We start from the raw sequence: 13,548 nt of genomic DNA, 5'->3' as shown, positions 1-13,548 counted from the left end.
GGAGAAGATGAGTGAAACCGTGTGCTAAACTTGGATAATGTGGAGAATTATGTGCGGTCCCAAAAAGTGACATGATGAGATATGCGCAAACGATTAGAAACAGGATCCCAACATCTATAATCCTTGTGTTCTTCGCCATAACAAAAAAAAAACATAAACGCGAGGTTGAAGCTTTGTCCGCTCATGGGGAGGGAGAAGGACAAAGCATACACAACCAAATGGATTGAATAAACTATAATCAGGAGACTGACCAAATAGACGCTCGAAGGGACTGACATCATGGAGGACTGACGAGGGTAACCGATTAATGCTGTAAACAGCAGTTTAGGCTACTTCCCCCCAAAAACGATTAGGACACTTAGCAGAAAGAAGAAGGGCACGAACAGTATCGAGAATGTGACGATGTTTGCGTTCTGCCCGCCCATTTTTTTGGGACGTATAAGGACAGGAACGCTGTACCAAGGTACCCTGACTAGATAAAAACTGCAAAAATGATGACGTATTGTACTCACAAGCATTATCAGTACGAAGGATTTTAATAGGACTGGAGAATTGAGTGTGAATCATCTGAGCAAACTGAGCATATATAGAAGGTAATTCAGAACGATTTTTCAAAAAATAAATCCAAGTAAATCGTGAAAAATCATTAATAAATATAACATAATACTGAAAACCACTGACGGACGCAACATGAGAAGGACCCCAAATGTCAGAATGGACTAAAGAAAAAGGTTCAGTAGCAATAGATGAACTTTCTGAAAAACTAAGAGCAGGTTGTTTGCCAAATTGACAATCGACACACTCTAAAGACTCAAAACGACCTGGACCTAAAAGACCTTTAGTATGGAGTAAATGGAGCTTACTAGAAGACGCAAGACCTAGACGAAGATGCCAATGAAGACTAAAGGAATCAGAGGTAAGAGCTGCAGAGCGAGGATATGTGCAGGAGGTATGAAGAGACTCAAGCTCAGATAACCGACCCGTTTTGCGTCCCGTCCCGAGAAGCTGACCCGTCTGAGAATCCTGAACCTGCACACCATCAGAAGAGAATGTAACAGTAAGACCTTGTTCAACTAATTGACCAATAGAGATAAGATTTAAGGCTAAGTCAGGGATGCAATATGTATCAGGAAGATATAGGAAAGAGGAGGACGCAAGACCGGTGTGGGTAATATGCATGGTAGTACGATTGACAGTATGTATAGGTGGTAAATGGGAGACAGGGGACATATAGGTCAAGTTACGAGGGTTAGAGGTCATATGGTGACAACAACCAGAATCAAAATACCAAGTAGATGTACCTGGAGTGGTAGACATAGCAGAATTGGTTTGCATAACCTATTTAATGATGGCTTCTATGTCGTGAGGATTGTAAAGCGCATGCTGACTCTCATCAGTAGTATCAGCCGTAATCGTAGAAAATGCAGTCGAAGAAGACCCACTAGGCTCCCGAGATTTGGGAGCAAAGGTACCGGAATGTCTAGGAGTAGAACTACCTGAACATTGAGATCTTGTGGGACAGATCGGAGCAATATGGCCACACAGACGACATAAGTGGCACTCAATCTTCGGACAGGTAGACCAAGTGTGATCAGGAGACTTGCAAACTCGACATCCAGTACGAGCAGATCGGGACTGACGAGACACAGCTAAAGCAGAATCAGAACTCGGTGTCTTAGCTAATTGGAAACGGGTCTCCTCAAAAGTAATCTCCTGAATGGCAACATCAAGAGTAGGCAATGGATGTTGATGTAGGAGTAAGGCACGAACAACCTCATATTCAGGTCGAAAGGCCATCAAGATCTGAATAAGGTCAAGATGGTCCTGACTAATTTGTGACTGCCGGAGACGATAACGAATAGGCTGAACCTGAGCAAGAAATTCATTAACAGACTGACCAGGTTGCTGTCGGGTGGAGCTCATCGTGGTCCAAAGCTGATAATAATGAGCAAGACCTGTAGTCTGAAAACGAGCAGCGAGGAAATCCCATGCCTCCTTTGCAGTATCAAAAGGAGTCAATTGTACTTGAATCGCAGGTACAGAAGTATTGCGCAACCAACTAAGAATCTGATGATTCTTACTATCCCAATCTTCCAATTTGGCAACATAATCTTCATGCTCCCGAGAGGTGGGATCAACATGCACAAAAGGAGATGGAGAGACAGGTGGCCAGATATCGCCAGTGACAATTCGCCATAACTTCCTACCAATCAAGAAACTTTTCATAGACTGGATCCAAAGATCATAATTATCGCTAGACAAGATAGTAGTAATAGGTAAATGAACGTCCATACGCTCCCAAACAAAAAAATGTATAAAAATATGTGAATCACGAGATCAAAGCCCAAATCAAAAAAGTAGATCGAACAATCCAATAGGTAGCAGTCGCAAAACGAGATCAACTCCGATGACAAAGCCAACCACACCATGACGTAGGAAACAAAGCAAGAGGCGGCGACCGAAAAAAAACGACGACCGGAGAAAGGCGGACGATGGACGGCGAACAGCGGCGGCGACGACTAGGGTTTTGGTTTTGGAAAACCATGCTCTGATACCATGTTAGAAATTTTCGGGGAAAATAATGAGATTGTATCTGATTATCAAAATAAGAAGCCTATATATAGGCAATACAAAATAAACTCAAATCTAAGTAATCTAATCTATGGATACGACCAAATTTAGATATAAATCTACTAAATCTAAAATTGAATATCTAAAATATCTCAACAACTACTTTGTGGTAATAAATAAATAAATATATATTTTTTATTCATTTGTACTATATAAAATTTTATGGTCAACAAAATGATATCCATATTGCATATATTTTATTGAAATATAATTATAAAAATATTTAAAATACCAACAGCACTACACATATAAAAAATAAATATTATCATAACTTATTACAAATAACTTAATAACCTATACTACCTAAAATACCGTATCCCTATCAAAAGAACTCATCTTTCGCGGGACGGAGGGAGTACAGCTTAATCCAATGTAGTGCAAAATTGTCATAAAATACTTCCTCCGTCCCAAACACCCTGCACCATTTTTTTTTTGGTATGTCCCAAACACCCTGCAATATTTTCAAAATAGGAAATAATTAATTATACTTAATCTCTACCCCACACTTTATCCCCTCACATCATCCCAATAAAAAAATAAAAAATATATTTATCTTTCCATCACATCACCTAATTTCTAAATTATCATACTTAATACTACCCACCTAAAAACCTGTGCTAAAAGCAAATGTTGCACCATGGGACGGAGGGACTAACATTCAGTCTGCATTGATCTCCTTAATTTATCAAGACTATGCTTACTAATAGAATTGTTTACATGATTTTACTTTTTTTAATTTTTTTTTCAAAAATATCAAATCAGATACTTACTATTTTTTATTTATTGTATTGTACTAAAAATTTAATTTTACATTTAAAATATTACATTAATATATATTTATATCACATTAAATAACTATTTCAATTCAAATTTACTATACAAAACCAATGGCGGAGCTAGCAGGGGGTTTGAAGGGTGGGTCTTTGTACCCCCTAATTATTTGAGTTTTTTGTATTTTTATTATATAATATTTGTATAATTTCTAAAATTTAAATAATTGATAACTCCTATAAATTTAATAATAATAATATTATTATATTTTATATTTAACTCAAACACTTAAAAAAATTGGTTCAAATACTCCAAATATTTTGAAATATTATGAAAAACCCAGATAAAAAGCAAGTTCTTTGTATATATTTTTTAATTTTTTTATAATATTATATAATTTTAAATTTATTATATACTGTTTATATAAAAAAAAATATTTCGACCCCCGCCAAAAAAGAAATTCTGACTCTGCCACTGTCACTGTACAAAACTGAAACAAAAAACTAAAATCTTACAAATAAACACACCGTAACCTTTTTATTAGACTTCACAATTGATTCATCTACTTTTATCTTGTAAGAGCATTCGCAGTTATTCCCTCTATTTCATTATCTCTTTGATTTCTCTCATCCATGTCATTTATCTCAACATTCTAATTACTTTCTTTATCATCCGTTATAGTAATCACATTGAACACGTTACCTTTATTATTTTATAGAACTACAATAATTTATTTATTTCTATATATTTTTATTCTCTAATAATATTTTTATATAATACTATATTTTAATTTTTAAATATAAATTTATATAAATTTTAATATATTAAATCATATAATTTACTATGTTAAAAATTAAAATTATTCGAAATAAATCAACATTTATATATTTATAGATTTTTTTTAAAAAAAATTTAAAATTTAAAATTTTGAAATTTCAAAAAAATTGAATAATATTTAATTACTTCTTTTATTATTATTATTTTTTAAGGTAATCAGTTGTTGATAAAAATAATAAATAAATAAAAATAATGTGAGAGCTAATTAATTTTTATAGTAAAAATTATAAAAATAATCATAAAAGTAATAAAAAAAAAGGTGATTGTTAATATTATGTATCAAAACAAGTAATATACATTTATGTATATTCTTTTTCCATTAAAGGGACAATTACAATAAAATAATTGCTATGCATTTCTCATTGGGTTGGTAATGAATATGACTCCTCACTAACAAATCATGGTATGGATCTCCCTCTACTTTTTAGAAAATAATAATAATAATAATAATAATAATAATAATAATTACTACTATTATTTACCAAAATTTGAAATAGTAATAATAATAATATTATTGAAATCCAATAGTAATTATTGCATGCACCCACATACACCCTTTCCCAATCGATACCACTCTTACAAACCTATCGTCGTCCACCAACCTCCTACCAAATTCGTGCCACGTGGATGAATCTTATTTGTCCGTTATTTAGCCCGGTGAACGACATCCCTGCACGACGTCTCGGCGTTGGTGGACCGCAAGCAGAGTACCGGAATGCTATCGTCACCGTGCCGTCACCTTAACAAGAATCGAGGGGTAATGGATCGGTTGACCACAGCCCAACCACTTCAGTTGAGCCGTGGGTCCCACTGACCAACTATTGTTGAGTCCACCAACCCCGAACCGCCTTTGTGGCCGGTCTAATATCCATCCGGTCTGAACCGGACCAAGCACCTATATATTAGGCTCATACAATCGAGCGGAAGTACAGAGGGACACAGATCGGAATTGCTTGCGACGGAAAGTTTGTTCAAATGGGGCAAAATGGCGAATCCAAGGACGATCAAGCAGTCAGGCATCAGGAGGTTGGGCACAAAAGCCTTCTGCAAAGTGATGCTCTCTACCAGGTATAGCTTAGGATTGTGCCTTTGGTGTTTTTTTTGCTTTGCCGTTTTGTTAGGTTGATACTTTCCGATCGAGTGCGTCTTTTTGGTTTTTTGAAGTGAAATATAGTTTGTTGCGGCATTTTTGATTTTGTAACTCTGAGAGGTTGATTCAATCTACTATCGTATTGTTATTCGGTTAAGTTTGGTCAATCGATCGATTCCAGATTATGTTTGTGAAACTTCCTTCTGGTTTTTTGTGTTTTTTTTGGAGAAAATCTCATTTCGTCGTTTTAATCGATGATGATGAATGTATTAACGATGCGAAATTGTTGAATATCTTATCGAATTAGTTGCTAGCTTTTACTGCTGCTGTCTTACCTTTTATGATTTGATTTGATTTGATTTGATTCGATTCATTCGTTTCGTTACTTTTGCCAAACAGTACATTCTAGAAACCAGTGTTTATCCAAGAGAGCCAGAGGCTATGAAAGAGCTCAGAGAAATTACCGCCGAGCATCCATGGTGAGTCGCAATCAAATTGTTTCATTAAAATTGTTAATGGAATGACGTAGATCTGAATACTTCGTCAAATTTGAATAGGAATATCATGACTACATCTGCGGATGAGGGGCAGTTTCTTAACATGCTTCTGAAGCTGATTAACGCTAAGAAAACAATGGAGATTGGTGTATACACAGGGTACTCGCTTTTGGCAACTGCCCTTGCTCTTCCGGATAACGGAACAGTACGTTGCCAAAACCAAAATAAATTAACCTATTTTATTTTATTTATTTATTTATAATATAGGAATCTTAATCATTCTGTGCGCACGGCTAAATCTCGGCTCTAAATCTTGGAGGAAAATAATTCCATTAGTTAGCTTGCACAGTAAACAATCAGTTACAACCATTAGAATAACAATTCATGTTCTTCACATGTGTGTATATATTTATACATATAGATATATATGTATAATGTACAATCTTATACATATATATATATCTGTATCTATACACATGTGCATATTGGTGGCGGGGCAGGGAGGCGAGGGGGCAGAAGAGTCTGTCCCACTTCATACAAATCTAAAGCTGTGTTTGTACAAAATTGTTTGGGAAGTTTGGAATTTGGATTAGGACTTGAACAGTGAATTAGAATAGCTGTATAAATAAGTATTAATTGAATATTTTAAATGTAAAATTATTTTTTAATATAATATAAAAAGTTAAAAATAAGTGTTTAATTAAAAAAAATTTGGATGAATATTACAAATTCTTTTAAAATCTTTCAAACAAAAATAGGTGCATTTCAAAATATGACATTAAATGCTAATGTTTTTACTATTTTTTCTTTAAATTTCAAAATTTTATTTTAAACGGATCCCAATTGTGTCGTGACTCTAAGGCCAATGTTTTTGTCACCCTGCTTTTCATCTTACATGGTAATTTTCCTATCATTTTACTTAGTAGTAATATTTGACCTTAAATCTTAGTAGTTACTTTCTTGGGAACCAATTTGGATTTTGAAATATATTTGGGCTTATAGATTATTATTTTACAGTCCATTAAAAATAAATACTACTAATTTATCATTTTTTTATATTTACTCTTGTACTTTTTACTTAGGGTGTGTTTGTTCGGGGTTTGGATTTTGAGTTGGGATTTGAATAGTAAAAATTTTGAATTTGAATAGTTGTATGATGTGATATAAATAGGTGTTGATGTGATGTTTTGAATGTAAAATTGATTTTTAGTATAATATAAAAAATAAAAAATAGGTGTTTGATTTGATATTTTTTGGGGAGAAAAAATGAGATGAATGGTGAAAATCTAATCAAATCTCCCAAACAAACTTTATTTGAATATTTGAATAATATTATTTTTTAATCTCTTTACTCAAATAAAATTACATGGGTATGTTTTTTTTTTTTTTTTTGTCCAAAACTACACGATTTTACTATTTGGACTCTGAGTTTTCATATTTTTTCCCCTCATAAAATATCTATCATATATTATTTTAATATCAAATCAAAATCAAATTTTTCTTCAAAACCCATCTAAAGAATGTTAGATTGAATGTAATGGGATGAGTTTATCTTTTGCAGATATTGGCAATGGATATCAATAGAGAGAACTACGAGTTGGGACTTCCCGTCATTAAAAAGGCCGGGGTTGCACACAAAATTGATTTCAGAGAAGGTCCTGCATTGCCTCTTCTTGATCACTTGTTGGAAGACGTAAGTCCCGTTGCAATTTCTAATTCATCTTAATTTTTAATTGGCTTATACATATATAAAGAAAAATGTGTTGATGTTAACTTGTGTAGAAGACGAATCATGGGACGTTTGACTTCATATTTGTGGACGCGGACAAGGACAACTACTTGAATTACCACAAGAGGCTGCTGGACCTGGTGAAGATCGGCGGCGTGATCGGGTACGACAACACCCTGTGGAACGGGACGGTGGTGGCGCCGCCGGATGCTCCGATGAGGAAGTACCTGAGGTACTACAGGGACTTTGTGTTGGAGCTCAACAAGGCTCTTGCAGCCGATCCCAGGATCGAAATTTGCCAGCTTCCTGTCGGCGATGGGGTCACCCTTTGCCGTCGTCTCGCCTGACCGCTGTTGCTACGAATTATTACTACATCGGAGTTTAATTACCAAACAAGCAGTTTCGATATACTTTATGCTGACTAAAACTTGTGGGTTGAATTTGTGCATGCTTTGATACTTTACCGTCATGGAAATGAAAGAAATATGGCCAGATGATGAACATTTATTATTTATTATGTACTTTCTTTTTTTGGTTTTTTGTATTGATGATGGGTTTATACGATGAGATTTTGATTTTTTAAAATATTTTATAGTGAACTTAAAGTCAAATCTTTAATTTCAAAATTTGATCAAAAAAAAAAAAAATATCAAATCAAACATCTATTTTTTATTTTTTATATTATTTAAAAAAATTAATTTTACATTTAAAATATCATATTAACACCTATTTATATGTCACATCGTATAACTATTTCAATTCAAATTTTTTACTATTCAAATCCCAACTTAAAATCCAAACCTCCAAACAAATGTGTTTAAAAAATAAGGGTAAATTATATAATACACCCTTGTGTTTTAGTAAAAATGCACAAAACTACCATGTATTTTATTTATTGCGTGAAACCCCTTGTGTTAATATAAAATTTGTACTAATCATCCTCCTTGTCCAAAACTGATATTTGATTCTAAATAAAGATTTAAATTACGCAAATTTTATACAAATAAAAAATACAAAATATCTTAAATAATTTTTTAAACAAAATAATTAATTTACCCAAAAAATAAATAGGTTATCCTCAAAATGAATTTCTATATTTATTTATTTTTTTATATCATAAAAATCCGTAGTCGTTATCGAAAAATGCACACTGGATAAACCATCGGCAAAACTTAGTAGTTATGTATAATTTTTTTTGAGAAGGCCTTTATGGTTCTCAAATTGGGCCATCAGCTCATTGGTAAAATATTTCATTTGAAGAGCTTTTGATATTGATATTGATATTGATGCACTCAATGTTTTCATTAATACCAAATTCAATCCATACAGTGGGGTGGTTAAAAAATGCATCAAATTACCCGACTTCATTTTCATTTTCACTTCTATTTTTTTTTTTTTTTTTATTTTATTATTATTATTTTTTAATTTTGTAATTTTTTTTTAGATAAAATTTTATACTAATATTTATGTATGTATATGTTAAATAAATATTAAAAAAATATTTTATATTTATATTTTGTATTTTATACGTGTCATTTTTTATTACTACATATTATTTTGGGTGAGAGTATAAAAAAATTTAAAGTTGAATATAATTTATAAATATGAGAAATTATAGAAAATAATATAAACAATAATATATATAGGAAATATATATTTTCTTAAACTAAAAAGTGAAATTTATAGTTGAAATAAAATTACTTCCTCTCTGATATAATGTCGCAGTTATTGTAGACACGAAAATATACGAAAAGTATAATTAATAAATAATAAAAAGATATTAGTAGAATTAAATATATATGATACAAATAAATATAAATTAAAATTAAAATAATTAATTAGTCTACTTTATATTAACAAAAATTATAAATTATAAAATTTAAAATATGATTAAAATGTATAATTTTTTTTTTTTTTTAAAAAGAGAATGACATGAGATATAAGAAAAATAAAAATAAAAATAAAAATTGGTTTTTCTAGTCTTTAAAATCATAGGTTAGAATGTTTAGTATTGCAAAGTGAAATGTAATGTGCGACTTAGATGGCGGGTTAAAAATCTATCATATTGTGGTAAAAAAAAAACACATTAAATAATAATTTCTCATAATTATTCGTCTGTGTCGGGTCCAACTCAGAAAATTTATTTAACACTAAGAAAAATTCACGCAAAAATGCACGTAAGTCTCTAAAATTGCAAACTTAAAATAGCATGAATTAAAATTAAAATTACACAAAAGAATGTAAATGCAAATGTTTGAGAAGAAATTTTCGCAAACAACGAATGAAATTAAATACTATTTCCGTCCGGCTCTAAATATCTTATTTACTTTTTGTGTGTTGATATTTGAATATTAATTATTATATAAAAACGTAGTAAAAATTAAGGTAAAATGACAAAAACTATTTCTATTAGTGTCTTATAACACTATTACAATGACATTTGTGCAAAAAAAAATATACAAATATAAGAATATTTTTAATATTAAGTGCAATGACGCAAAAGATAAATAAGACCCTTAAACCGGACGAATGAAGTAATAAGTAATTAAAATGATATTTTACAAAGGCACGGAAATAGGAAGGGATATGGAGTGACTAATAAGCAGTGTTTGACAACTAACTTTAGCTGATTTAGTTAATTAGCTATTTGTATAATAATATTTGGTAAAATAATTATTTGATATTAATTATCTATATGTGAAATAATAAATAAAAATATTATAGATTTTATTTTAAAAATATTTAGTTGCTTTTTTCCGGCGAATCGATTTTTTTAGAATTTTTGTCATTAGTTATTGTAAAATGTGAAAGTATTATCAGGGTGTGTTTGATTGGGAGTAAACATAGCCAATTAATTTAAATTTCTCCGGGTACATTCAACTTAAAATGTATTCGAAAGTTTTCACTTTTGAGATCATGTTTATAGTTGCAAGTCTTTCTATTTCTGATTTTGATTCTATTAAGAGATATTTCTCCTGAAAAATCGACAATACAATTGTCACACTATATCCCTTGTTTATGCTCATATCGGGTCGACACCACCCCTATCATCAGATTCGTCATCCTAAATTTCGGCCAACCACCAAAATTTGGCTGTGAACGACAACAGTTGGTGGTCTCACGCCCAAGAGGAATTTGATACCGTTGGAATGCTTTGCCCGCATGCCGGTGCCGAAATTGTTTCGACGGTGATTTAGGAAGATTATTTCCTATCTGATAGTGTGATATGTTTTTTTGTTGGAGGTTATTTTTAATTTGACCTTCTTTCTGTTCTCCTTTAATTATCTAAATTGGTTGCGTTATTTATCGGCCGTATATGAGAATTTCAAAATAAAGATTAGTTTGCGTATCTGCAATTTGTCTATGATCTGTCAAATTTCAATGCGATATACTTCCAACTATGTTTGTGTATCTATTCGTGTTAACTTTGATCTACAGTTAGAAAATCTGTTTGCATATTAGTTTGCCATCTATTTGATTTGGATAATTGCTATTATATTTATGATAATTACCTTATTTAAGAAATTTGTAAAATTCTCGATTTATTTAAACGGTTGTAGTAGGACCATTATAAATATATATATATATATTTTTTATAATTTAAATAGAAAATTTAAAATTATATTCTAACAAAAAAAATAAAAAATGAAATCAATCTAAACATTATCGTATTGAGTGTAACCCTATTGTATGAGTTTATGCTTCATGAGTTTGAAAATATAGTAATGTAAGTCATAGAAATTTTGAAAAAAGTCTTGACATTTTACTTAGCAACAACGTAATTGATTATTGTATACGTAAATGCTATTATACGAAATGTCACAACATTTAATTATAGAAAATGATAAAAGGTCTTTTATTAACTGTAATTTAATATTTTTTTAAATAATACTTCGTGGTTCAAATATATGTTCATTTATTTTTGGTGTTATAAAAAAATATTTTCGTTTCATTTTTAAGTAAAAAATTATTATACTTTTATAATTTTTTTTATTACAAAAGAAAAAAAGTAACAATTATTACTAACTTTTATTAAAACTTGTGTCGGGTCAAATGAGCACACATTTGCATGACTGAGAGTAGGGGTGCGCAAAAGAACCAAACCGAACCGCCGAACCGTTGAACCAAACCGAATTTTCGGTTAACCGAGCAAATTCGGTTCGAATTCAAATACTGTATATTTGATATTTGCTCGGTTCAGTTTGGTTTCGGTTTTTGATATTTTTTTTGTTCAGTTAACCGAACCGAATATATTTATATATTTATGTTATTATATTTTAAAATTTATATTAAAAATTATAATCGGTTTGGTTTCTGTTCGGTCTCGGTTAGGATATTTGAAATATTTGAAAATATTTTGATTTAATTAGAATTTTAATTATTTTTTAATTTCGATTCGGTTCAAATTATTTGCAAATATTTTCGGTTAATTGAACTTTTCGTTTCGGATACGATTCACGATTTCAGATATTTATTCTATTCAGTTCGAATATCAAATACCTGCATATTTACAAATATTCGAATGGTGCCCAACCATACTGAGAGGGTATCATGTAATATTTATTATTATTATTATTATTATTATTATTATTATTATTATTATTATTATTATGTAATATTTAAAGATGCTTTTGATAATTAATTGATATTAGCTGTTTCAATTAGCGGTTTGTATTAAAGTGTTTGGTAAAACAAGTGTTTGACATTAACTGTTTATATATAAAATGACTATTAAGGACATTGACATATTATTTTTTAAAATATTTAATTTTGTTTATTTTGATTTGAAATTTATGAGAATTTTTGTTATTAATTATTGAAAATTATAAAATATTTATTTTTATTTTTATTATTTAGATTTGAGAAAATTGTTTTTACTAAAGATAATAATTGTTATTAAAATTATTAAAAATATAAAATAATAAATCTTTCGTATATATATTTTTATTATGCTAATTATTGTTTTAATATATATAAATAAATTAATAACTTTTATTTTTTTCTATTTGATTTAATTTTAAAAATTTATATATTTTACAAATAAAATAATTTATATATAATAATTAATAATAGTAATTATTTTAAATTTACAAAAATAAAAATATAATTTAATAAATTAAATATATTGAAAATAATTAATAAATACTGCTATAAAAATATATTTATATGTATAAAATAAATAATTAAGTTTGAAGGGTAAATAAGGAATAACAAAAAATAAATGAAAAAACTGTTTCAAAACGCGGGGTGGATGAACTTTTCAAAAAGCTCTTTCAAAAAGCTAATTTATCGGATACCTAAATTAGTTGATAGCTTTTAGCTGTTAGCTCATTTAATTAGCGGTTTGTATTAAAGTGTTTGGTAAAACAACTGTTTTACATTAGCTGTTTATACATGAAATGACTATTAAGGACATTGATATGTTATTTTTTTTTTAAATATTTAATTTTGTTCATTTTGATTTGAAATTTATGAGAATTTTTGTTATTAATTATTAAAAATTATAAACTATTATAAATATTTATTTTTATTTTTATTATTTAGATTTGAGAAAATTATTTTTACTAAGAAATAATAATTTTTTTATTAAAATTATATAAAATATAAAATAATAAATCTTTAGTATATATATTTTTATTATATTAATTATAGTTTTAATATATAAATAAATTAATAATCTTTATTTTTCTATTTGATTTAATTTTAAAAATTTATATATTTTATAAATAAAATAATTTATATATAATAATAAATAATAGTAATTATTTTAAATTTATAAAAATAAAAATATAATTTAATAAATTAAATATATTAAAAATAATTAATAAATACTGTTATAAAAATATATTTATATATATAAAATAAATAATTAAATTTTAAGGATAAATAAGGAATAACCAAAATTAAAATGAAAAAGTTCTTTCAAAACGTTCGTTAGATTAACTTTTCAGAAATTAAGTTTTGGAGATCCAAAAAGCCCTTTTAAAAATATA

At 29.2% G+C, this 13,548-nt stretch overlaps 1 protein-coding gene across 1 annotated transcript; it reads left to right on the top strand.

The window, feature by feature from the left end:
- Positions 1–5,174: 5,174 nt before the first annotated feature.
- LOC127251696 (caffeoyl-CoA O-methyltransferase 5) lies at positions 5,175–8,140 on the top strand. The gene is made up of 5 exons (XM_051275517.1): positions 5,175–5,307; positions 5,729–5,808; positions 5,887–6,031; positions 7,388–7,519; positions 7,609–8,140. The coding sequence occupies exons 1-5, from the start codon at positions 5,215–5,217 to the stop codon at positions 7,900–7,902; spliced, it is 744 nt and encodes a 247-aa protein (XP_051131474.1). The 5' UTR covers positions 5,175–5,214; the 3' UTR covers positions 7,903–8,140.
- The last annotated feature ends 5,408 nt before the right edge of the window (positions 8,141–13,548 follow it).

The sequence above is a fragment of the Andrographis paniculata genome, unplaced genomic scaffold (genome assembly GCF_009805555.1).
Source record: "Andrographis paniculata isolate CXL003 unplaced genomic scaffold, ASM980555v1 Contig12END, whole genome shotgun sequence".
NCBI classification, from domain to species: domain Eukaryota; kingdom Viridiplantae; phylum Streptophyta; class Magnoliopsida; order Lamiales; family Acanthaceae; genus Andrographis; species Andrographis paniculata.
This window is presented reverse-complemented; position numbering and strand designations above follow the sequence as displayed.